The sequence below is a fragment of the Sander vitreus genome, chromosome 15 (assembly GCF_031162955.1).
Source record: "Sander vitreus isolate 19-12246 chromosome 15, sanVit1, whole genome shotgun sequence".
Taxonomy (NCBI): Eukaryota; Metazoa; Chordata; class Actinopteri; order Perciformes; family Percidae; genus Sander; species Sander vitreus.
This window is the reverse complement of record NC_135869.1, coordinates 10,417,963-10,444,694: the sequence shown is the minus strand read 5'-3', so window position 1 is coordinate 10,444,694 and position 26,732 is coordinate 10,417,963. Positions and strand designations below refer to the sequence as shown.

At 40.4% G+C, this 26,732-nt stretch overlaps 1 protein-coding gene across 8 annotated transcripts; it reads left to right on the top strand.

Annotated features, from left to right (window-relative positions):
- The first annotated feature begins 318 nt into the window (after positions 1–318).
- med25 (mediator complex subunit 25) lies at positions 319–20,211 on the top strand. Of its 8 annotated transcripts, none has more exons than XM_078269520.1 (21): positions 319–454; positions 763–844; positions 2,033–2,182; positions 2,281–2,326; positions 2,466–2,590; positions 2,729–2,827; positions 3,648–3,768; positions 3,945–4,101; positions 6,455–6,579; positions 6,728–6,803; positions 7,116–7,369; positions 9,188–9,289; positions 11,862–11,944; positions 12,040–12,097; positions 12,195–12,302; positions 12,908–13,084; positions 16,866–16,976; positions 17,190–17,261; positions 18,101–18,271; positions 18,385–18,505; positions 19,636–20,211. In XM_078269520.1, the coding sequence occupies exons 3-21, from the start codon at positions 2,037–2,039 to the stop codon at positions 19,737–19,739; spliced, it is 2,256 nt and encodes a 751-aa protein (XP_078125646.1). In that variant the 5' UTR covers positions 319–454; positions 763–844; positions 2,033–2,036; the 3' UTR covers positions 19,740–20,211. The 8 variants fall into 8 exon arrangements, with proteins under 8 accessions (XP_078125646.1, XP_078125645.1, XP_078125640.1 ...); XM_078269519.1 differs by having other exon boundaries at positions 11,859–11,944; positions 16,869–16,976; XM_078269514.1 differs by having other exon boundaries at positions 11,859–11,944.
- Positions 20,212–26,732: the final 6,521 nt, after the last annotated feature.

Sequence of the window (26,732 nt, the reverse complement as noted above, 5' to 3'; positions counted from 1 at the left end):
AATGCACGCTACCTTAGGCTAAGTGATAAGCAGGTATACGCAGTATACCCACTAAGAATGCTCCGTGATTTCCACATACCCACTTAAAAATGCCCAATGACATGCAACAACATACTTTCCAACATACTTTCCCTCCCTCCAAAGGCAGATTCTGGCCCATATAGGCCAATATATTTATATACTACTGCTTAGGCTACTTGCGACATGATGAACACGTGGGTTTGGATGCTACGGGCAGCTTGGTTCAAGATTTTTTAACTGTAGGAGGCAGCACCCCCGAGACGAAGAAAATGTTGGTTACGTCACATTTTGTGGGCGGGTCGGTGTTTGTCACTTCCGTCAAAAATACAACAAATGAAATTATGCTAGCATTGAGCTAGTTCTAACTGATTTACGTTATATTTGTGTTTAGCTAAGTAATCTCACGATTCGACTGGCAGCCGGAAACCACCAGGTCAGTCCACATCACTTTCTAGCTAACGGTGGGATAGTTGATATTTTTAACAAATATATCTTAAATCGCTGACATTTACCTAGCTAAGCTAACACTGAATGTATTCTGTGCAGTTGTGTGTGTGTTTTGGCCGTGCAGACTCCTTTTGATTTCGTTTTCTCACTCACCAGAGCACAGAAAAGGGCTCATAGCATTTAGCAGGGATGCTTCTTTTTAGCAGTGAGTTAGGTTGGATAATATTACCTTGTTAGTCAGTGCAGAGTATCTTTAGCTTCCTAACTTCTCACTTTCTCTCTTGGATTCAGCAGAACTTGAAGCGACACAGCTTTTATACGTGGTTCGTTCTCTCTGTCTCCCACCAGTGTAATGTGTCGAGTGAAGAAATAAGAGGTGATAAAATTAAACTATTTACATGTGTGAGGTTTTTTATATGTACAGCGTTTACGAATAGAGGAAAGTAAAAAGATCTGGACCATTAAGCAAAATGTCAGACTTGAAACAGAATTAACATAAATAAATGTACTATTATTACCTCAAAAAAGCAGTTGTTTATTTCTCTATATTCTAGAGAATGGTCCCGACTAATTTATTTGCCGATTTTCTATGCAATCAGTAGTAATGACAGTTGTGGAAGAAGTACTCTAGCAATACCATAGTGTAGACATACTCTGTTATAAATAAAAGTCCTGCATTCAAAATCGTTAAGTAAAGGTACTCAGTATACAGAAGTGGTGTGTATATATTATAATATTCTATTATTCTGAAAATTGAGGCATTAATGTGTGCATCACTTTAATATCGCCGCTGGTAAAGGTGGAGATAATTTCAACGACTTTTTATATTGCAGGGTGACAATACATCATCATTCATTTGTTGAGTTATATTTTGTACTAACAGTCTGACTCGGCAAACCAACGCTGTCAAATAAATGTAGAGTAAAATATACAATATTGGCTTCCAAAATGGGATAGTAGAAATAGTGGAGTAAAGGTGTAAATGGTGGTGATGGCGCAGTGGATATGACACATGCATATGGTGTGGAAGACCTGGGCTCGATTCCCACTGCGATACATCAACCAATGTGTCCCTGAGCAAGACACTTAACCCCTAGTTGCTCCAGAGGCGTGCAACCTCTGACATATAGCATATTTTGCAATATATATATATATATATATATATATATATATATATATATATATATATATATATATATATATATATATAATGGATAAAAGCGTCAGCTAAATGACATGTAATGTAATGCATAAAAGCATAGCATAAAATAGAAATACTTAAGCAAATTGTACTTAAGTACAGTACTTGAGTAAATGTACTTATTTACTTTCCACCACTGAGTAATGAGCATTGGGAAACGTGGGTGCTTGTAAAGTAGTGCTGTTGATATATTACTTTTGAGTTAGGATCTAAAATTCAGGAAATAAATGTAATCCCTAGTTCTTCCGGTTGAAAGGCAAGTAAAGTTCCTGCATTGGAAACGCTCTAATAATAGATTTTTCTGCTATACCATGGATATTGCACTTGCATAAAACTTCAAATATGTCCCCTCTTCTTGTCCAGATCCATGGTGGCGGGTTCGGCACTCATGGAGCCGTCCACTAAGCCCGGGACCAACCAGGTGGCTGATGTGGTGTTTGTCATCGAAGGGACGGCAAACCTTGGACCTTACTTTGAATCTCTAAGGAAAAATTACATACTGCCAGCTATTGAGTAAGAACACTGATTTCCCATTTGCAAAGTTATTCCTGTATTATTCATGTTGTCATGTCTAAATGCATGTTTTTATTTTTTTATTTTATCTACCATAGATATTTCAATGGAGGGCCCCCAGCAGAAACAGATTTTGGTGGAGATGTAAGTGTTTCCCCCTCCTTTTTTTTTAAAAAATGTTTCAACTCACATTCTTCGTCAGTGGTTTCATAAATGTATTGCTTAGAAAAACTCCGTCAGTGTTGCTAATATACATATTCCCATGTTTGTTTTGTCCTTCTAGTATGGAGGGACACAGTACGGTCTTGTGGTGTTTAACACAGTGGACTGTGCTCCTGAGTCATATGTCCAGTGTCACGCACCAACCAGCTCTGCCTTTGAGTTTGTCTCGTGGATCGACAGCATCCAGTAAATTGTTAAAATGATCTACTTAATTATTATTGAGTTGACGTTCCTGTGGTTTCATGATGCTTTATTTTATCATAACAGACCAATGAGAGAGTATGATTTTGCAAATATTAAATATGACCCTGTTTCTTCACACAGGTTCATGGGTGGCGGAGCAGAAAGCTGTAGTCTAATTGCAGAGGGGCTCTCTGTGGCCTTGCAGCTCTTTGATGACTTTAAGAAAATGAGGGAGCAAATGTAAGGCAGTCTTTTTGTTTTGCACTGTTCATTTATACTAGGGCTGCTCGATTCTGAAAAATTAAAATCACAATTATTTTTTGTTAATATTGAAATCACGATTATTTAACACGATTACTCATTGACTTTTGGAAAGATGTTGCATTAATTGAACTTAAAAAACAGTGAAAGCACCTTGAACTGTCAAATTTCTCTTAATCCTTTTTCCGTGGATCTGTTTGAATTCCCCGTCAGAACACAAGACAAAATAAGAGTTCACTTACAAAATGTAATTTGCAAAACAGTTGTTTTTCTCAATTACATTGTTTTTGTGATCGTTAGGAGCCACAGCCCGAACTTTGAACTGTCTACACATTTTCAAAGTACCATCACCGCCTCCAATGGAGTGATTGTTACAATGATCCCTATAGTACTACAATACTATAACTATATTACTACAATACTATAACTATATTAACTATATTGCTTCTGTAAAAAAAATTATATAACATGTAACAACCATGTTTTTTTGCTTAATACCGGCTAAGTACCGGATAAGTTGTTGTTATGGTGTGGTGGTAGAGATTGTCCTACTGTTTCTAAGGGCAAGAAAACCATGCAAAAAAACACACACATGGAGTGTCTCCATTGAAATAGCTGTAAACAGATCTACAGACTGCGCTTTAAATTTAAGTAGCAACCACAACAACTGAGCGATGAGGCACTCCAGTGTTTTACCTGTGGTTCCTCTGATGCCCTCCATAAAATTCTTAAAAAAATAAAAATCAAAAATCACAATGACTTGAAAATCGTAGCTTTTTGCTTTTTCTACCTTTACAAGAGGTCAAACCCACAAGGTGTGTGTGCTACTGTGTAATTCTCCACCATACCTGCTTCCTGCTGTGGAGAGTGTCAGCTACACCGGCTGCACAGCAGACAACTTGGTCAAAATCATCAGAGATGTGAGTTATCACTTATATCGTCTCCATGAAGTACTTGTGACAAACTTAATTGTGTCATAATTTTTGTTCTATGTATTCTATGGATGGGGTAGTATCAGTGGTATTTGTATTTGATTTACTTGATTTGATAAAAAGCAAACTGAGCATTGAATATATTTCATTGTCACATTTCTTAGAGAGGAATTCACTTCTCTGTGGTGGCTCCTCGGAAACTGCCCGCTCTAAGGTCTTTGTTTGAGCGGGCGTCTTCAGGAGGAGGTGCGGTTGAACCCCATCCAGACTACAGTCAGGACCCCTTCCACATGGTCCTAGTCAGAGGCATCTCGCTTCCTGGTGAGAAACGACATTTAACACGTTTCTTTTTTTTCTTTTCTTTTTAAGAATGTTTTATTAAATGGTACACATAGAGAGGGAATGACACGCAGCAAAGGCCCATGGGTCAGATTCGAACCTGAACCGCTGCCAAGGATTCAACTACATGGGGCAAACACTATACCCAGTGAGCTAATGGTCGGCCAGTTTGTTTGAGGGCTACTGCGGTGAGACCAGTCTGTCCAAATCAATTTAAATGTCTTCTGAAATAAGTAAATTTGCATTAGACTGTGAGGATATGTTTAACAATATTTATTGTATGTTTAATGTGATGTTTTTTGACTCTCCAGTTTTAATCAGTATCTGTGAATAAGCAGAGTTAAAAGCTAGGTAAAGCAGTTAATTCCTTCATAAACAACATGAGTGATAATTACTATCATGAAACCCTATAATAGATAGCTGTTTTACAACCCAGAACTTATGCACTAAAATAACTATCTTATGGGCATTACTCTATTTTAGATTCATTTTTATCAAAATGCATCTGATAAAATGTTGCTGTATGCTTTTCGCCGAACTTTAAACATCAGACGAAGACGTTAATGACTAGCTGGTGCAGGAAGTTGAATATCTAGCAGCTAAAGAGACAGATATTTCTTTGCCAGCAGGTTAGCAGGTAACAACGTTATCAGGAGGTATACTATGTCACTGCTGTGTCTGTCAGCTGGTTGTGGAGCTTGTCTGCCCACAGGTGGCCAAAAATCAGTGCAGCTTTAATAATAGAAGCTGCTTAACTTTAATTCCTTTTGACTGAATTTTTTTTTTTTTTAATTGTTTTTATCTTTACGAGAGCGGCAGAGGTCTCAGCCAGACATGATCATAGATGTCTGCAGAAAATGCAAATATAAAAAAAAAAGTGAAGCATTTTGTAACTTTTGTTTTGAGCAGTGCTTACTGTATAAATAAACCTTAATGTCCTTACATGATGCAGACATAGCCACGTACACACCTTCTAAGAATGCTTGTACAGTATAGCACTGTTCATAATTACCAATATGTTATCTGTAGCAACATGCAAAGTTTAGTTTTATAGTTTCCCAGTTGTAGCAGCTGCATTATTGTAAGCTTCTTATCTCCAGACACACTTTTGATAGGATGTTACACCACTTCTTTCTTTTTTTTTTTGCATTCCTCAGGGCTGCGAATGAGGAGAGTAAAGCTGGCATTAATGTTGTTTGTAATCTCCTTCCATGCATCTTTTTTTGTCTGTGCTTTTCACTGTGGTGCTAAATTTCCCTTTTATTATTCGTTTTCTCTGAGGTACCTCCTCTACCAGCAGCAGACTTTCCTCCAAGCTCCAAGTCTGGTTTTGATCATATTTCATTTTGGCCAGTTTCCTGTAATTACATCCCGAATAATATGGTTGTAAGATACTAGTTGCTAATTTCACGTGTTAACTGCTGCAGGAGATATTCAAAATTTCACACAATTCACTTGCAAGACGATGTGATTGATGATGTGAAGCCAATCTGTAATTGGTGGTAGCCTCAGCAGTCGTAAAGAAAGACCTAAAGAAGACCTAATGGTTACTCCTGCACCTTTCTGTGATCGGTGTGTGAAGTCCTTTTATTTTATAGTACAAAGTACTTTTTACTGGTGGAAAAATCAGCCGGGGAAGAGGTCTTTAATTGAAATACTTTATTACAAAAGAATATTACAAAGTTCTGAGTCTTTTACATTACATGTCATTTAGCTGACGCTTTTATCCAAAGCGACTTAGTTACAATTGCTATATATATCAGAGGTCGCACGCCTCTGGAGCAACTAGGGGTTAAGTGTCTTGCTCAGGGACACATTGGTTGATGTATCGCAGTGGGAATCGAGCCCAGGTCTCCCACACCAAAGGCATGTGTCATATCCACTGTGCCATCACCACCAGAGTCTTGACTCTGCAGCGACAAGACTAAAACACTGGACACAGTGACATGGTTATAAAGCTTTATTGCTCCTCCTCCTGCCAATCCAAGATACCAAGATGCCAGTCAATGGTTGTATTTCCCTCGCTTCTGATGTAGGCTGTTTTCAATAGTGGCGACATTTACCTTAGTTGCCACTGCCAGTTAATCAATATCAGGATGGTCTTATCCCAATTCGACATTTCAATAGTTCTGTTTACTTCACCTGTCCCGGGGGCAGTTCTCTACAAAACAGTGTTATCTGAGGACACATGCACTACTACTAACTGATTAAATTTACTGCATAACTGAATAACATATTTCTTATAGCAGTCATTTTCCACTACACTGTTTTACTCCTACATGAAGTTTACAAAACTGTGTACAAACTCAAAGCTCATCCCACTGTCTGTCTCCAGTTTCCTCAGGTGGAGGACCTGGGCCACTCAAACCTGTCCTCCCTCCTCAGCCGCTGCCTGTCAGTCAGCCTCTTGGCGGACCTTCACAGCCCCTTCCACCCATCAACCCAGCCCACCCTTATCAGGTAATGGGCAAGCAGCCACACAGCGTAAAGCTTCCTGGAGACTAATTCCTGCCGCCGGCTTTTGGCTCAGTTTCAGACAGTGGCGTTTATGTTCCTTCCCTAAAACGTTTCACTCAGCATTGTCTTCCTTTAATCTGCTTGCTGACAGAATCCAGCCCCCATGACTGCGGCTCAGGTGGCTGCACAGATGGCCGTGGATCAGGCCAACAACCAGAAGAGTCGCTGTGAGTTACGAGTGGACATTTTGTGAACAATTTTTGCTAGCCAAGGTTTTAGTCGCGGCGTCTCTGTCTGCACACTGTGTGTGTGACTGTGTCTGCATTTTACAGTAAAGCTTATTGTCTCTTTTTCTGAAATGGTTTTTAGATTAGTAAATACTAAAAGTAACCAAACATTTGTGTAAAAGTCAGAATGGCTTTTTTTAGAGCATTGTTCGGTAATGGTCATGTGCCTTTTTTTTTTTTTCTTTTTTTTTTAATACATGTTTTTAAACGTGGTATCTGTTCTGACTTTTGTGTTCTCTCTGCCTCCTCTAGTCCCAGGAATGGTCAATCAAGGTCCTCCGTTCCCCAGTCAGCCAACCATCCCATCAGTCCCTGGGGTGAAGCTCCCTCAGCCCAACATCGCAACAGTCACTACAGCATCACAGCCCATGATGCCACAAGTTGCTCCCAATCAGCAGCAGCCAGTCCCACCCCCAGGACAGCCTGTACCCAATCAGCCGACGCAGGGACTACCTCAACAGCAACCCAGCGTGAATCAGCCTACAGCGCCTTCACAGCCCAACATGGTAGGTTGTGATCATTTTTTACAGACGTTTATCACTACAGGAGCTTGACGACCCGTAACTTAACATGTAACCATTGCGTACTAGGGTTAGGGTTAGGGTTATAATGTGATCATTAGTGAGCTCACTAATGACAATGGAGGTGATGGTAGAGAGAGATTACCTAACCAGGCGAGCTATTTTTCCCCTGCTGGCAGCGGAACCAATCTTCTCATCTAACACTATTCCTTTAATAATGCAGGGCATGTGTTTAGATAAGCACTGCAAAGGAGTTTGTTTTAATATAAAGGATATATTCTGATTCAGAATATGTGACATGCATGTCTTGCTGCCTTGTTATTTATTTGTCTGTGCAAATTTAAGATTGTTGGCACCTTTTCAGTGATGTTCATCCAAAACATTCCGGTTTGTAAAACACAGTGAAAACACAATAGATTCAGGTTGGGGCGCAGCCCCAAATACAGGCCATTAAGTTCCTGTAGTGTAATAGAGCTATTGCTCTATAACTGTGGCATATCTTTACTGCATACAAACAATTTCAGAATTATACTAATTGTCTTAAGGAGGTGCTATAATTGCAGTTTGAAATCCCAACCAATATTTGTGTTGCATCTCTTGTACTTTAAATTCAAATTAGATTACATGTGTTCAGCTCGTCTTGCTCTCAGTATTTACCTCCATCCAGGTCCATCAAATGACACCATATTGAATTGTCAATAATTGTTTTAGTTTATATATATATATATATTATAGTTTCATATCCCTTTCACCAAGCTTTTGTACGTGTACAAGGGGTGTCCTCCTGAGTCACACAGACATACAAAATAAAGGGATTAAAAAAGAGGATGTGATCATGAGTGATCATCTAACCAACCACGGAGAAGACAACAATGTAATACACTGCCTGACCAGGGACAAGTCAAGTCACATTTATTTATAGAGCACATAAAATACAATTAAATAATTGAAACACAAATAGATAAATAAATAGCTCTAACAGATTACATTATTTAGTTTTATGTTCTATTGACAATTACAAGAACTCAAACGCCATTGTATAAAGTTGTGTCTTTAGCCGTGATTTAAAAGTGACGATAGATGGCTAGGGAAGGCTGACTGACTTACACATACAGAAATTTGCAGGGGTCTAAAGCCTCTTACACACATAGTTCCCGGTAAATTACTGAGATAGCCTTTTTAGGCACCGCTAGTGATTTTTACTATTTACACATGCACTACATTCAGGAATCATGCCATAGCAATGCCGGAATACATGGGTCAAGTGATAGTCCAGCGGATGGCGGTAATGCCCTTATGGTTGCCAACCGTTATAAAACTCAACAGAATGAAAAATAAGATGGAACAAGGCCGGATTTAGGTTTTATCTTGTTTTCAGGAGCATGGTGGGCTAGAAGCAGTTATTTCCAATGTTCTTGTTATGTATTTAATATTCAACTATAATTGCATGTTGCCTGTGAAATCATGAAACTTTACAAGGTGAGGTGGGGAATTGGCAGTACAGATTTCACTGAGGGCTGAAATACACACATTTTGTTGAATCTAAATAGCTAAGAAACGCATCAGGTTGATCAGAAAAAAAAAAAAAAAAAACTTTATCTAATTTAGACAGTTAGGTAGGTGTTCATCCTCTAAGGTAACAAAAGCATGTAAGAAAATCTCCAGATCTCTAAAAGGAAGAAACGTTTATATTATTCTCTAATAGTCTGTTTTCTTCCTTTTTGAATCGACAAGTGCACTTGTATTTCTTGAAAAGGTCTTAAATTGTACATGTAACCTCCTCCTCTTCTATTTTCTTGACAGTCTGGTGTGCCTGGAGCTCAAGGCAATCCAAATCCCATTGGACAGCAGCCAGGTGTGGCCAATAAGGTTGTGGCATGGACCGGTGTTTTGGAGTGGCAAGAGGTAATACCTAGTAAAAGGTCTGATTTTGAATAGTTGGTCCCCTGAAAATAAAGCAGTATTATACACTTTTAAAAGAAAGTGTTTAGATCAATCCCTGCAGTTTGATTAGAATCACATATTAGTACTGATAACTGAATGTTAAGTGGCTGAGGTGAAAGCTATCCTAGTTCAGTAGTCCCATACTTTAGTCCTCTAGTTTAAGGTGACAGAAGTCAGTTAAAGGAACAGTTCAACATTTTGGGAAGTGCACATATTGCCTTTCTTGCTGAGAGTTAGATGAAAAGATTGATTCCACTCTCATGTCTGTACGGTAAATATGAGACGACAGCCAGCAGCCGCTTAGCTTATCATGGAGACTGGAAACATGGAGAAACAAATAGCCTTGCTCTGCCCAAAGGACACATCTGCTTCCCAGCACCTCTAAAGTCCACATGCTAAAAGTACAAAACCAATGTTTTTGTATGCTAAGTGAAGTTGTAAAATCAGCAAGTCGTGGTTTTATTGGAATTATGTGCAGCAGGTTTTTTTCAGTTACTTCCGACATTCCGTGACCATCATCACTGTCTAGGAGCTTTCACTGTTGTGAGTGGTAATGACCACCTGTCATTGATTATTGTACAGTATGATTAATTGCACATTATTTTACCGTCCTACTAATATTGCTTTAACTCAAGGTCAAATCGAATTAGTTTGCAGTTGCTGTGCTGAGCCAGGGAAATGGATGTTAATGGCTTTTATGCCACACTCATGAGGCCTTCAAGTGTTTGTGTTTGTGGACGGACTCGGATCAATCGCCTCTATCGACTAAAGTCTCATCCTCCCTCTTCTGTTTGTCAAAATGATCTAAGTCAGTTAAATGGACAGGAATAAGAGTGGGAAGCTTAGGAAACTCTAAATCTTGCCTGTGAGCATGTACAGCCGCAAACAACCTAAGTGGACAGATTAGGAGCATGCAGCATTGCTCTTAATCTGTTCTTTCCTCCTCCAGTCCGCTCATTAGGCTTTCAGCTCTGTAAGTGATTCTCCTCTGGAGTAATCTGTAATGTTGAGGAGAATTACACTACAGACACTACAACTTGTTTGAAGAAATGGTTGTTGGGGGAAAAAAACTCTCACAAGGGATGCCAGCATGCTGCACACGGCTGGAGCTTGCTCAGAGTTATCAATATGGTTTGCTCTCTTTTGGCTGAATTTCAATCTGTTAATTCCTGAAAGCTTTTTTTGTCTCAAATGTGGGCTAACTTTCCAGAATGGTTTTGCCAACATTCATTTTTCAATCTGCTCCTAATTTAAGGTAGAAGTGTTTTTTGATAGGATTTTTTTGTTGCTCTTCCCATATTTTATTCTTGCTTTAGTGAGCCCTGAACCTAGATAACCCATTAGTCTGCAGAGAAAAGTCGTCACAATACATGTGTAATGGACAGCACAGGGACTAATGTAGGCCTGACTAATATGTGATTGATTGATCATTGATCCTGTATTGATGCCCTGAAGATGAAGCATGCTGGTGGTTTTCCCAGTGGGGTTGCAGCATCGATGTGCTTAGAAAGTACTTCTTGTTTTGTTTTCTTTTTTTTTTCCAATCTTGACATTTTACCAAAGAACAGGTTGTCTGCGGGTCTTTAAAAGTCCATCCATCCGCCCATTTTTTAATTGCTTGTCGTGAATAGGGTCACAGTGGCAAAAGGGTGAGCAGGGGTCGCCCACATGTCCTTTTCCTCAGCAATATGCTCCAACTGCTCCAAGGTCAGCTGGAAGATGTAATCCTCCAGCATGTCCTGGGTTTCCTTGGTGTCCCCAGCATTCCCAGAGCACCCCCAGAAAGAGACAGTTAGTTAGGAGGCATCCTTAGCTCGCCACAAGTAAAGTCAGTGTAATGGGTATGTATCACAACAGCAACCCATGCACCCCATAATCAGGCAATGCCTCTGCAGTTATATTTTGCCAAATTAAAAGAAGTATGTGTAGAAAATTCCCATGTCCATTTAATTAGTTGCGAAAGTAAAATTGTTGGCCGCCATAACTCTTGAATCTGAGGTTGGACAGTCATTTGGAGTGTCTTTTCCAGCACTTCGCCTTAAGTTTTCTCAGGGACTTTTAGGGTTGTGATTCAAAAGCAGTTAGAACACACAGTCCAGTCCTCCTTTTTAAAGTACAAAATATATCTAGAGGTGAATCGTTCTCAAAGTATTTCAATGTGTTAAAAGCAGTAGTTTGTTTTTCAACCTTTCAGTAATTGGTTTCTCTGAGCCTCATGTCCACTCTAAACTTTAAGGGGCCAGTACTGTGAAAAAGCTCAGTAAAACAATATGCAAACATTTTATATCATATCCTCATAACATATTTTTACTAAACCCAATCAGGACTTATGCTTAATTTTCTCTTGTACTTGTTCTGCTTAAGGTATCTTGTTGAATTGAAGGTGTGGTGGTTCCGACAGCCTTCTTTTGTTGGTTTGGTCACAGGTTCATGTGGGATTATAAGATGTTCTGCTCCAGGTGTTCTTTAGGCCCACTGTCTAACTTTACTCTTTTTTCATGTCATTCCTCACCTCCCCCCTTTCCTGCAGAAGCCTAAAGCCTCTTCTATGGATTCAACCACCAAACTGACACGCTCTCTGCCATGTCAAGTGCATGTTAACCAAGGGGAAAATCTGTGAGTAGCCAATCAAACACTATGGGCTTTATCTGTATTAAAGGGTGGGTTGTTTTGTGCAAACAGTTTACCGCTGGCATTGTGTCTCCAAACAGAAACACGGACCAGTGGCCACAGAAGCTCATCATGCAGCTGATTCCACAGCAACTACTGGTGAGACCATATTTTTTAGCTTTTGTTGTAGTGTGTGGTGACACTTGCTTATTATTGATGCATAACTTGAGCCCTCTCTTGCCCTCTCCTTCTGTAGACAACCTTAGGTCACCTCTTCAGAAACTCTCGAATGGTTCAGTTTCTCTTCACCAACAAAGACGTGGAGTCGCTGAAAGGCCTGTACCGCATTATGGCCAATGGCTTTGTAAGTTTTCCAGCTCTAGTTTTGTGAGGTTAAAATGTGTTTTCCCTCCATGCCCCCAAACTTATCCATCATTCAGTTTAGCTCAATACATTTTCCATGAGTGGCAACTGAGTGCCAGTCCCACCTCTGTCCAGTAGTTGAACATGAAGCTGTGTTGCAGTGTTGTGTTAAAGACTCTAGAGGGGGTTCCAGCCCATACATTTAGTCACTTTCATACCAGATAGTATGATTTTAAACATGCTTTGCCATCAGTACAGACAAAACCCTTTTTAATTGTTTCGTTTTGATTCAGTTTCAGAAGGCGAGCATAATGATAGGGGTTTTGCCAGTGTGGTGGATTGTTAATGAGGTAATACCATTGAGAAATAGCAGAGGCATTAATAGTATTCAGTCCAGCTGAGCTCTGCCTCTTTGCCTGAATTTGATTTACGGCTCAGTAAAGGCACAGTATGAATTAAGTTAATACCATTTGCGTTCAATTAATAAAACTGATATGTTTATTTGGGCAAAGGCGCTCAGGAGTAGGTTATGTCCCCGAGCCCATCCCATAATTACGACAGGGTCCCATGTCAAGGTCTTAATCTGCCCTGTGACCCTCCCTGCAGGCCGGCTGCGTCCACTTCCCCCACACTACCTCGCCCTGTGAAGTGCGGGTGCTGATGCTGCTCTACTCATCCAAGAAAAAAATATTCATGGGCCTCATCCCTAACGACCAGAGCGGCTTTGTCAACGGCATCCGGCAAGTCATCACCAACCACAAGCAGGTCCAGCAGCACAGAGCGGTGAGTGGTGATAGAAGGAGGATGTGGGGCTGGTGGGGAGAGAGGAAGGTTTCAGTGTGGAGACCAAAATGAGGTGATAATGAGGAGGCATTATAGAGGAGCACGGGGGAATCGAGGAACATTGTTTACGGCATTAAGGTGCATTGTTATTGACATTTCATTTAGAGCTCCCAGTATCTTCACAGCAGCCGCTAACGTCTCTCACTCTAGCATAAGCTAAGGGGGCTAGCATTAGCTAAATTCCTACTGCAAGCATTAGCTGACTGTTGCACTCCCACTTCATTATCTCTGCTTAAGTGAGGGAAATAATAGGTGCAATACATACATGCACTTGTTATGTTGAATTGATTGCATTCTCAACAACATTGTCTCTTTAACACTGTGTACTGTGTTAGGTTACTGTTAATGGTAGTTATACTGTGTTAACATCCATTTAGAGCTTCACAGCTTGTAAGCTTTTCTTTATACATTACACAGTACTAGTGTTTATAAAGTGTCCATTTTTGTAGGGACAATAGAATGCTAACTGTAATACTTGCAGCACCTGAAACAGTCTTTAAGCTTACATTTGTAATTGTTTGTAATTAATATGATTATTATGTAGTGAAACACCTGAAGTAACACATTTCCTGTAGTATTAGACTGTTACCATACTGTTAGTGGGTTTGTCATATTTAGAGGTGAAATGATTAGTTTATTTGTTTAAAAAATGTTCGTAAGTGATCAATCGTTTCAAGTAATTTTTAAGCAGAAATGCCCCAAATCAGCTGGTTCTGGCTTTCTAAATGTGAGACTAGGTGGTTTCCATAATTTTCATTAATCAAAAATCGGCTGAACGGTTTTGAAACAAATCTGAATTCAATTATTTTGACTGCTATTGCGATATGATTTGCGATATTAGAGGGAGTGATCATTTTCACATGATTATTTCTCATTTTTCATTGAAAAACATGATTATGGTGTGATTATTGCAGGGATCTTTACCAAACAAAGATGCTTTCTTAAGTTCAGGACATCTCTGCAGCACCACAGTATATCATTCAATATTTAACAAATATTGCACTTCCTGCTATTTGAAAATTGCAGTAGGCCATATTGCGATTTCGATACAATTTGGATTAATTGTTCAGCCCCGATCGGAAACAAAATCAAACCGATAAATCAGTAATGAAAATAATTGTTAGTTGCATTCCCAGTCCTAGTACACCTGTCTTGTTTTACGACCTGTACAGTGCAAAAATGCATTAATTTTCCTCATCAGTTGATGACATTTCACTGTAAACCAACAAGGCGTAATAACTTCATAATACCCGAATATGCCGACTCCGTCGTCTTTGCTTTAGTTTGAAAAATGTGGAAAGTTGTAGATTCAGCTTTAAACAAAGCACAACTTGGCTAGATATGAATTTTTAACTCCAAGCTGGCCATATGTTAACATTACATGAGACTCGCTGTAGGAGGAGCAATAGAGTGGCAATGGTGTGTGCCAATCTTTAGGGACAGGAGGAGAAGGAAATCTAGAGACGAGGCCCCTCCTTTCAGCCTCTCTGCTAAAGGTAGAGCAGTTCTTGTCTCGGAGTTCATTACAGGTTACAAATGCTGCTGTCTTGTCCACATGACATGGAGATTTCACTTTCCCTCTCTGCCCATCTTGATCCCTGGAGACAGGGTGATTTAAAATGTGTCCTCTGGATTAGCTGTCTTTTCCATCACAGGGCTCCACTCCAGCTTATTGCATCCAGTGAGGAGGGATGCTGCATAGCTCTGAAACAATGCAGCATTTAAAAATGAAGCCCGTTGTCTGGTTTACATGAGTTAGATCCAATTCTCTTCGCAGCCTGCTCTCATCAGTGGTGATAGCGCTTGTTTAATCACCCTGCTAATTTTATGTCTTTTCGAAAAAATCGCGTCAGCCCTATATGTAACTCGAAGCCGTGTTTGTTTGAGCATCAGGGCATTTAGAGAAGGCAGAAGACATGAAATTCTAATGAAGATTTTCTTTTTTTCTGGCTCTTGTGTATCATTACATATTCAGTGCTGCATTGCTAATAGGGAAGCGCTACAGCAATCTTAACGTAATTAAAATTTCAATTTGGACCAGTAGTTAAGGTTTCTCTGTGTAAAACCCTGGAGTGGCATTCTTCAGGAACCAGATTGCAGTTTGTTCTGTTTACAGCAAGACCAAATTGAATATTTGTCCTTGCAAATTGATGCGGCCCCTAAATTGTGATCCGGGATTTCACAGGTTACTGGGTTAAAGACGCGAGATAAATCATAGACAGGAGAAGAGAGAAAGAGGCATCTGTTTTGTTAGTTCCCTCACAAGACCTAAAGCTGTGTGTTGCTCTGTTATTGTTGGTCAGAAAAAGAAAACGCACCATGCATTAGCGCAATCCCAGGGTGATTTGTTCAGTTTCAGCAAGATGGATGGGTGAAGGGGTTTTTCCATTGCATTTTTTTCCCTGAGTCTGTAGTTAATAATTTGTGTTTAGAGGAGGGATGAACCCCCCTCATTGCTCCTCATCTCTCCTTCAGTGTAAAAAAAACACACGCTACCACAGCACCTGCACAGCACAGCTAACTCAGGAGCCCTTCTGCCTCTTTCAAAATGTTCCCTTTTAAGCAGTTATCAGTCTCAGATTGCGATTTTAAGCAACAGGTTGCTTCCTTTCTTCTTTCTCTGCGTTGAACACCAGATAGGTACTGTATATTAATTTTTCCACTCCAGACTTTTGCTAACAGCTTTAGTCATCCAGCTTCAATTTGAACACCTCAGCAGGTGGTGCTTGAAGTTAAGTCTCCACTGGTGTATCATCTTATCCATGTTTGTTTTTGCTTTCCGTCTGCACACTCACAAAGTGAATATTTGGTTTCAGCCCAACACAGTCAACACCCATTACATGCGGAAAATATGTTGTCTTTAAATACAGATTGTGGATCTATTATGGCAATATAAGAATATCCAAATATCTTTCTAGAACATATTCCTTGTAAGCTTGTACGTTCACCTTTTTCAAAATGGGTACGATTGTTTGTAATACATAGATTTCAATTATTTTCAAATCTATCTTATAACAATATGACAAGCCCATATGTACTTAGAAAAGGTTATGTGTAAGGAATGTGGGACAACATCCACAGTTCTCTTTGCTTTTAAATCTCAGAGCAGATTTGGCACTAAAAAAAATTTAACCTCGGAAGATACCCACTTGATTTGTCTAACTCAGACAGCTGAAGCCTCATATTAGCTTCAGCTGAACCTCAGAATAAATTCTTGCACAAAACAAAGAGTGAGGAGACTGTTGCCAATCACTTCAATTGAAATTGCTTTAAGAAGAATCTGTTTTGGGTATGAGAAAGAACAATTACAGCGACCAGTAATGCTTTTACTGTACTTATTATTAGAGCATTTATGTATTTAATTATTTATCCAAACAAAATCTCAAGTGAACATGTATAGAATTAGCAACAACTTACATATACAGAACATGCTTGTTTATTGATGTGTGAGACAGTGAGCTTGAAGTTCTCCCTTACTTTGACTGCTGCGGTGCTCTTGAGTAAAGCAGTTAGTCAAAGGCACCTTTTAGTTCTAAACAAGCAGAAAAGACGTACGAAAAAAGGGCTTGTATTTGTACTTGGCAACTTTAACGTGTTAATGAGTATAGAGGTGAAGCAGAGGTGAGAGTGACGCATCTGCATGCTGAGTCGATAAGTGAAGGTGATAAAATGTTGAAAAATATACTTTCTGCTGTTTCACTTTCTCTCTGTTTCTATGTAGCAGTTGGGAGGTGCAGGTCCGATGCAGCCTGGTCAGGTCGCCCCCAACCAGAACTTCCTCAACAGGCCCCCTGGCCCCATTCCTGTCTCCCACGGCAACGTCCAGCAGCAGGTAAATTAACCCACTCTGCGCTGGCATGTCTGCCTGGGTTTCCACACCAGTTTCTCTTTCACTCTGTCTGTTGTTGACACCTTTACTACCCCGGTGCCCACTGATTTTTGCATGCATTTACTGGTAACCCTTTTCTCCACTGTCCTCTTTATTTTTCACTCTTCCACCACTCTTCCCCTCTCCTCTTTTCTCTCTGATCTGTCCTGTGTCCAGTCTGTGGTGGTAGGCATGCCCTCTGTTAGTCAGGTCTCTATGATGGAGGAGCAGCAGAGGCAGAACAACATGGTGAGACCTGAAGTAGCCTCTTGACATAAAAGCAACACGTGTTCAGGGTGTCCACGGCTTTACTGTATTTCAGCATCATTCAGTTTTAGGTTTTCTCCTCTTCCGCTGGGCAAATGGCAAGTTTTATTGAACTGCACCCAACAGTTTTATCGGTACAATGCACATTTTACAACACAAAGTCCTTTATCTATGTTAAACTCAATTCCAGGCTTTGTGGACATCCTGTTTTTTCATTTTTGTTAGGAATCCTGTTTTATACATGTACAAAAACACAGACACACTGTCACTCCCATCCCACCTCTCAGCATCAGGCTGGTGCACAGCTAGATTCCTATCAGCATGTGTTGACTTCACCACTCCCTGTTGAATGTTCCTCATGTAGCATTTTTTATTGATAACATACATGCATACATTTGCATATACATGTATTTTTGAATAGCAACTCTTTGCATTGTGCATGATGTGACATGCACAATGCACGGACGTGTATGACCGTTATTTTTATGTTTATCCTCCAAAGCTGCATTAATGTCATGTGAAACATTGCAGACAATAGCTTCACTAATACCAACCTTAAGGTGGTAAACACTCCTGTATAATTACCAACAAAGAAGTATTTTTAACATATGCAAGTTGTCTTGTGATAATCACTTCAAAATAAAAATATCCCTGACACTTGCTCAAATCTTTGACCGTGTTGTTCACGAGTAACCAAAATCTACAGACATTTTAAATCTCTGTATCTGTATGTTCTATTTTTCTTTTTTTAATAAGTAGGTCATAATTGCTTTTCTTATATTACTTGAATGTGATGTAAGACATCTTAAACTTTCCTTCAGATGACGATGAGAGCAGCCGGACCAGCCAACCAACAGCCGCCGGTCAGTGGTGCTCCACCCAACCAGGTCGCACAAAGCGGACAAGCCCAACCCCAGGGTCCCATACTCCGCCTCTCAAACCCAGGAGCCAATCCACAGCTTCGCAGTCTTCTCCTAAGCCAACAGCAGCCAGTAAGAATGCAACAAATGGCTCTGTAGTAAATGTCTCATACAGTAACTGCTCTTCTGAAAGTCTGCATTTTTGTAGAAGTTAACGTGGCTCCTCTGTCTCTGTGTCCTTGCAGCAGGGTGGGGTGTCTCACATGCCAGGCATGATGTCTCACCAACGTCTAGGGCCACAGTTGGTCCATCCGACACCAGGAGGGGGGGCTCAAATGCAGGGCCAGTGGAGGCAGCCCTTGGCAGGTCAGCAAGCACTCCCCACAGAGGTGGAAAGAGTTCAGAAACATGTCAGCCAAGTACACATGACATTTCAGAATATAGGTCTGAAAATGTGTTTTTTGAAGGGGAATAAGTTTGATATCCAAAACGATTTAAAACAACTACAAAAACTCAAGTTGCTAGAAACTGTCCAAGTTAGGGGAGATGAGGGGTTTTTGGTTCAACACAACTGTCGTGTCAGGCATCCAAAGTAAAATGTAGAAAGACCTTAAAGAGTGATTCTAGTTCTTTTTATTCCTTTTACTGCATGTCATGCCAACTATATATTACTACAGACAGCATACTGCATTTTTTTTATATATATATATATATATATATATATATATATATATATATATATATATATATATATATATATATATATATATATATATATATATATAAAAAGCATTTTTAGAAAATAATCTTTTCCCCATCCGATCTAAGAAAAATCAACTTGCATCCACATTCTATATTTGCTCATTATTTGTTGTTCAGGTTTGATTTTCTGACAAAATAGTACAGGAACACAGCTAATGTCATTGTTGACTTAGAAGTCCCGGGAGTCTGAGCTTTGAGGCAGTAGACTTATGCATGACTGTACACAACAGTAAAGCACCTTGATGTTTGCCTATGTCAGTCAAATCTCAAATGCCTCTTAGTTGACCTTCCTGCAAAATGAATGGAAACAGATGGCTGCATGGGAGAAAAAAAAACATGCTTGAAAAAGTATGGTATGATTGGAAAACAGTGTGTACTAATATATAAATAATTCAAATCAAGATTCAAAATCCTTTATTAATCCAACAAGGGGGACTAGCTGCTGCATCAATGTTACAGCAGCTAGGGATAGTGCAAAAAAAGAACAAAAAGACACTCAAACAGACAAACAAACAATAAATTATTGTATCATTATTGTATCAGATGTAGGGGCAAAACGGGACTTTAAAATGCAATTGTCATTCAAACTCCAGGATTCATTGTACTTACTGTACGATTAATTAAGACTAAGACCTAACAACAGTATTTTTCTATGGAAAATATCAATCCTGAAAAAGTATTTACAACTCTCTTCCTCTTCCCCCCCCCCCCAAACATCCCAAACCTGTGTACAGGTCAGATGATGATGTCTGGAGGCCAGAGAGGTGCTGTGCCTCAGCCTGGGATGCCCCAAGTATCCAGTGTCATGGAGGATGAAATCCTCATGGACCTTATCTGATTGAGCGTCAGGAACAGGATTTTTTTTTTGTTATATCGCAGCCATTTGCCAGTTTGGACACATGCATCCGCTCTGTTGCTTTATTGCTACAAATGTTCAACATAATTAAGGAACAAATCATGAGTAGTTTCAGATTTTCTTTTACGGGACTGAGCAGCTGAAGTTAATTAGACAATGTAAGCATTAGTCTTTTTTTCAAGTTAATGGTCAAACCGAGAGCACGCTAATCCTCCATGCTACTCACTGGAGGAAGCCAAACCAGTGGAAACAGTCAATCATGTTATGATTCTGGAAACTCTACTTTTCTATACATTTTTTTTGTTTTGAATTTTATCATAGAAATCTGAAATTGTGTTTTTTTTTTGTGTCTTCTTTCAGTTCAGATTTGTTTTGTTAGATATTTTTTTTTTTTATTATTATTATTGATAAAGTTGTTTTATGAGGAAAAAATAAAATTATGGAGTATAGATCATGTAAGAAGTCATTGTGAATTTGGTTTGGTTGTTTTTGCTTTGCATGCACATGGTGATGTTGTGCTTGTGATGGTCCAGCCAGAGTCTCCACAGTCCTGCCCCCCCTTTGTGAATGCAACTTGGACCCTTAAGGTGAGAGAGAGAGAGACTGAAATAGACATAGTAATAGATAGTTCAGTATATTTTTGTGCCAAATAGTGTCACAGTGTTAATTTTAACTACTCCAATATGTCGTGGAACCATAGAGAGTCCCCTTGTGCCAAGTAGTCCTACCAGATGGCGTCAGTTGGCAATAGTTCCCTTGGCATAACGTACAATCAGGCTGACCGCATGCGCACATGGCACAGACTCCACATATATGCCCACAGTCTGCTTTCGAAACGTGCTCTTGTGTGCATCGTGTGTGCCAACCTGCACACCAACACACACTATCCTGTCGTGTACCTGTTAGGGGCTGCTGAAGCTGCAGAGCCGAGCCGGCCGTGCACGGGGACAGAAACGGGCATGAACTTTGCTCAACCTCACACGTACGTTCACGACCCATTCACCTATCAGTTTGTGCATTTTTTTCTTCACACTTGGACACTATGTACACACACATGCACACTCACCAACAGGAAGTGATGTCAGTCCCTGTCACCTGGGAGACAGAGACGGTTGCTAAGATACCGTGACAGTGGGTTCTTGTTTCTGAGCTTTTTCTCGGCCCCGCTTTCACATGGACTCGCACAGATAGACACTAGTCCCTCAGTGGCTGGTGTTCATCCCTCCCATCCCTTAATCACTGACCGGCCCTCAGAGCCCGGCTTAGCTTCACTTTATCTCTCTCTCTCTCTCTCTCTCCCCCCCCCCAATCTATCTGCCTCTATCTCACCATCGAGCTATTAGCGCCTGTCTGAACTCATAAGTTTTTCAGTATCTCTTTTATTAATGCCAAAAATGTTCACAGGTCCACGTGATGAGCTGTAGTGGTAAATAAAATGGGGACTAAACTGACCTCCAATAATTTTTTATAAATCAATACTAAACTGATTACATTATAAGAATATCATTATTGTTATGTTTCTTCATTTAAACCTTCCTAACCTCATGTAAGCTCCAGCAATTTGATGTTTTTTTACAGGACGCTCTGTAAGGAGAAGTCCGGTTCCAGTTGGGTCCATTATATTTCCCCACCATGACTCATGGTGTTAGTATGTCAACATGGTGGTACTGTAGGTGTGTCCACATTTTATTCATGCACAGAACCATACACCTTAGAAACGTAATAAAGTAACTTGTGGATCTACGAAAGAGCCATGATCAACTAGTAGAAATACTTGAAATACACAGTTCAATATAACCTGACAAGTTAAGAAATAAACAGTAGTGCCTTGGTAGCCAAATGGTTACTGCGCATGTCACGCAGTGTTGGAAATTAAGGGGGGCAAGGGGCAAAAATGCCTCAAGAAATCTTAGAATGCCCCTAAAAAATGTGATTGAGAGGCAAAAACGTTATTCAAAAGAATATATATTTATTCATTTAGGCTAATATCTTAATCCTACATTAAGCCGTTATTTTCATTCAATTCATTTAATTTCCATTTCTGTCTCTAAAATACACACACACACACACACACACACAAACAGTGCTGTTAAAAGCTCCGATAATAGCAATAGTATGCTTTTTATTTACTCATGTTGGCACAGGGTATTTTAATCTTGGTGCATTACAAAACAGTAACTTTATGCACTAATTACTATTTTTGTAAAGTGCCCCCAACATTTTGTAAATACCCTGACTTTGTAGACAGTGGAGGCAAAAGTGGCCCCGAAGATAGTTTATTAATTTCCGGCACTGATGCCATGTAAACGCAACATCCCTTGTTCGATTCCAACTATCTTTGTTGCATGTCATCTCTCTCTCTCTCTCTCTCTCTCTCTCTCTCTCTCTCTCTCTCTCTCTCTCTCATCCAGTCTGCCTCTACACTTTCCTTGGTCTAATAAAGGCAAAAAATGCTTTAAAAAATCATCATCAAAAAAAGTTAAAAGAAATAAACATCCAAAGACTTAATGTGTGGCTGAAGTGTCAACCACTGACACTGCCGCCATGTCTGATCAGCATTGGACACTGGTAGGACTGTGTGGAGACACTACAACTGGATTAAATATCAATGCGTTAGAAATATGGGGGTGTGATTGATTTCACAAAGAAAGATAAGTTGGGGCTGTTGCCTCATAGCTGTGACTTGATATCTTCTAATTGTGGCTTTGCAAAAATGTCATAATTAGGAAAAACAAATCATGATAATGTTTTCAAAATTATTAAGGTTTCCATCTATTTGGCTCGTCAGGATTTGGGTCGCAGTGGCTGGTAGCAGGTTAGGCAATGTAGCCCCCGTCCTTCTCTCCAGCCATGTCCTCCATTTTCTCCTGGGGAGATAGAGAGGAGTCTTCAGACAGTGTGTTGCAATCCCATGTTTGATCAGGTCTTATGGACAGACCAAGCAAACCAAATGTGTAGTGAGGGTGAACTGGGAATGTCGGTTCAGGAGGGCCTCGCCACTCGCTTTCAGAGGGATTTTTCCTTTATTCCTAGGACGGCTGGAGAAATTAAAATGAGTGTTCAAAACCTCCATTGTGGAGGCAGCTGTCTTCATGTGCTTTGAGGACTTGGAGATTGTGTCCCTTGAGGTGTCATGTGGGGGTTGCTGTGAGAATAAGGGGATGCTGGGCTGTTGATATGAGCCATCAAAGCCATCTGGACCTTATACACCCGGAGAGAAAGCCATAGCATGTTCTCTGTGGGTAGCGGGCTTTTGCCAACATGAAGTATTCTCTCACAAATATCATTACATTATTTCAAAATGGTTGTTAAAAATCTAGATGTAGAAAAAAAAAAAAGCATCATAGAAAAGCTGTTGAGCTGCCGATGCTGCTTTTTCTGTGAGGAGAACTTGTATAACTGCAGTAAAAAACAAAAAACAAAAAAAAGTTCACATTTTCATAATTCTGGGTCAAATGACACATCAAACCAAAATAACACACGTTCAAAGACTCATAAAAGTGAATGACTTTCCCCTGAATCAGATTTGGAATTGGCAACTTTAAAGTTATTTAAAGATTAGTGTTATGTCATAGAAATCTCACAAGTCTACTATATACATACAATATAAATATGTATATATATTGCTGTACAGTTGCTGTACAGTTTTTATTATTTTCTCTTAAGATCATCATTATCAGGAGGAAATTCATGTGGTCAAGTCACTAATATATGAACTCAAGACACAAATATCCTTTGCTCTGACCATCAGTAGCAGTGTCTGACTGGTGGAACTCTGTTATGGATTGCACAAGAAAGTCACCAATAAAACAAAGTTGAAACCAGTCTGCTTTCTACACCAAAGCTTATTATTCTGTCTGCATCTGCATTAGGGTTGAAATATTTAGGACAAATGTATGACTAAATTTCCTATGGTGACCAATTTCACCCCCAGAACCTGAGGTTCTCATCTCTGTAGACCAAAATGCAATGCAGCAAAACTCAGTCTGCTGCTGTAACTATCCATTTCTGCAGTAAAGGTTCGCTACACATACACCTGCCCCCAGAGTCGTAGCACAAAATTCTGCACACTGTACATATGCATTCTCTATGGGCCCCTGCCCCATCCACATCTATTCATAGCATATTTGTGCCTCTTCACATCAAGAGTGATACCAACCACATTTTCAGCATGTAGAAAGTTCGCACTGGACAAACTGAAATATCCAGGCAGACATATAAAAATTGGTTGATCTGTGGTGTTGATACACTACCAATAACTATCCCACAAAGCAACGTACAACAGAAATGATGACCTACTAATACTTGGAATAAATTGTGCACAATGGCACTGGTATTAGTTTGGGAAAAACAACTAATAAAACCTTTGAAAACAATGAATGCAAATTTAAAACTGACAAAAGTGCTTCAAAGTTGCTGACAACCTTCGGCTCTGAGGAAAAAAAAGACCATCATTGTTCTTGTATACTAACTGATAAAATCAGTTATGTTTACTTTAAAGTATTAGTATAAATTGAATATCTTCTTGCGGTATCAATAAAGTGTACTTTCTTCCAGCTTAAATTATGCAATTAGGACACAGTTCACGCAAATTCAACCAATCACCGCCAATTTGGTGCGGACTTGCAATTTTGACCAATCACCGCAACTTTTCCGCACATTTGACCAATAACCTGAAGTTTCCCGCGACTTCAACCAATCACAGCAGTCCCACGTGCACTCTGAGAGCCAATGACCAATCGGGAGTGAGAACGGGTTGATCATTTCCTTTTTTTATATGAAGACGAGACGTGTGTGTGACTCATTTACCAACAAAACGTAGCCTACAGCGAAAGACAAAACATCTCAGACCGTCCGATACATTTTAACATCAGTGTAGACTTTAACGATTTAAAAGTTGCTGAAGTTGCTGCCGTTTCCATCCTGGCTGTCGGCTCTCTGCAGTGGGTGGGGCTACTGCTCCGTGCCCCCCGCGACTGATGCTTGCACACACACAAACACACACACAGACACACAAACAACACACAATCGGTGGATGCAGGAGAAAAAGGAGATGAGACGACATGATGACCTAAATTGAGGACAGCTACGCTCGTTATTGTAAGTGCAATGATAAGTTAAAGTCAGTACTTTATCAAACCGTATGAATGTGTGTCCCAGCCCAGGCCAGCATAGGAAAATAACTAACAATGTAAAGATCAACAAGCCACTGACAGATATGTTCAAATTTGATTCATTCAATAAATTATTATCTTTTGTCTTAAATCCACCAGCCATTTTCATATTATACCAACATTTACAGCATCCTGAGCCTTTTTGGTGAGGTTACTAGGAAAACTCAGCCCAGAGTTGTTTTATTCTCCCCAAAACAAGTTTCCTTTTTATTTTGAAAGAACTATACAAAAACAAATCGCAACTTTCACTGTCTCCCGCAACTTCATTGCAACAAACGAAGCAACAAGCGAAATCAAGCATTTTGGGCCGCAACAATCTCAAAAAAAGGCCGCGAAATCCTGGAGGGACTGATTAAACATCTCAGTATAAAGCTTCATGAGTATGGAAATTTCCTTTAGCATGATTCAGAAATGTATGAGATTTGCATTAAAAATGTAACTAAGCACTTTTAGTGCAGTTAACCTTGCCCATTACATGCCTGCACACATCCTTGCATATGGCGAAAGTCTGAGCTGTTTGACTGCTCTTTACAGCAGAGTGGTTTGGGTCAGAGTGAATTAAAACACTCCTGCTCCATGTTGGTTGTGTGGCATTTAGGTTGTTGTCCCTCTCTGTTGTCGCCACGAGGAAAGAGGCAGTGGACCAGTTCGAGGGCCAGTTAGGGGAGGCTATGGGCTAAAGATGGAGATTATAGTACAGCCTGGTGGCAGAAGTGCTGCTCAGCATAATGGGGTTTATAGGCCTGGGGGCAGAGTTTGTTTTACGCCCTGCTGGAGGAGGTTGACAGGAGCGAGCGATGGAGGAGCAGGAGGGACAGTCTTATTATTAAGCCTCACCACACCGAGTGAATGTGTTGTGATGGCCATGGTGGTAGATGAGTTTAGCCTGCATTAAGAGATTAAGAGGAGGGTGCGGGTCGGAAGAGCATATAACACTTAGAATTGAATTTGTCTTCAGGGGCTGGTGGTTGAGGTCCACTTGGCTTGGGTGTGAGCAGATCAATGGTACTATTGGGCCTAATGGATGCAGTTGCCAGATAGGGCTGTTTCTGATAAGGGAGGAGTATTGGCTTTAGTAGTGGAGATACAAGCTTGGTTAACGCTGTGTTTAAAAGAGCTACTTGCTCTGTGGGTGTTTCAGGGTGTACACAGGCATAAGCGTTAGAGCGTTCAACCCTTGTTTGCTAGTCACGACAGGCCGAGTGTTCAATTTGGTATCACACAGGTTGGAATCTCTGCACCCGCTGGCGTGCTGTTTCACCATCAGATACGGATCAGGGCTCAGTTAGGGCCTCGGAGGCTGTGGACAGTTCAGTTTTGAGATAGCGTGTGAGGAAGGCGGGGGGAGATGCAGAAACGGCAGGAGGAGAAAGGCAGGCGGCGTGTTCACAACACCACCGGCGTATCTGCCCCACTTCCTTTCGCCATGCCGTTGCAGCACAGCACGGCGATGGCAGAGGTTTCACCCAAGCGCAGCAACTGCAGCCGAGGCAAGCTTTCTGTCTTCATATGAGGCACATTAATTCTCACAGTGGCTCCCATCTTTATTCATTCATCGGCCTGTGGTGTCCACTCAATCAGTCAGTTAAAGGCTGGCCTGGTGGAGCGAGCCCTGCACACCCACCACATGGAGGAGGGGAGGGAGGTTATACTCCACACCATATAGCCTGAGCAGACACTGCAGTACAGATATACAAACAGAGTGGGTTGGGGAGGAAGAGGAGGAAATGTGAGGGGGCTCTTTTAAATAATGAGGCGGGGGGTGGGGGGAAGAAAGGGAGAGACAGGGGGAGATTGGACA

What these genes read in the sequence shown, in the direction of transcription:
- med25 (XM_078269518.1), top strand. Translation starts at nt 2,037, where the DNA reads ATGGTGGCGGGTTCGGCACTCATGGAGCCGTCCACTAAGCCCGGGACC. An exon ending in AAGAAAATGAGGGAGCAAAT is followed by an intron (nt 2,828 to 3,647) that starts GTAAGGCAGTCT and finishes TACCTTTACAAG; the next exon opens with AGGTCAAACCCACAAGGTGT. An exon ending in CGCCTTCACAGCCCAACATG is followed by an intron (nt 7,370 to 9,187) that starts GTAGGTTGTGAT and finishes TTTTCTTGACAG; the next exon opens with TCTGGTGTGCCTGGAGCTCA.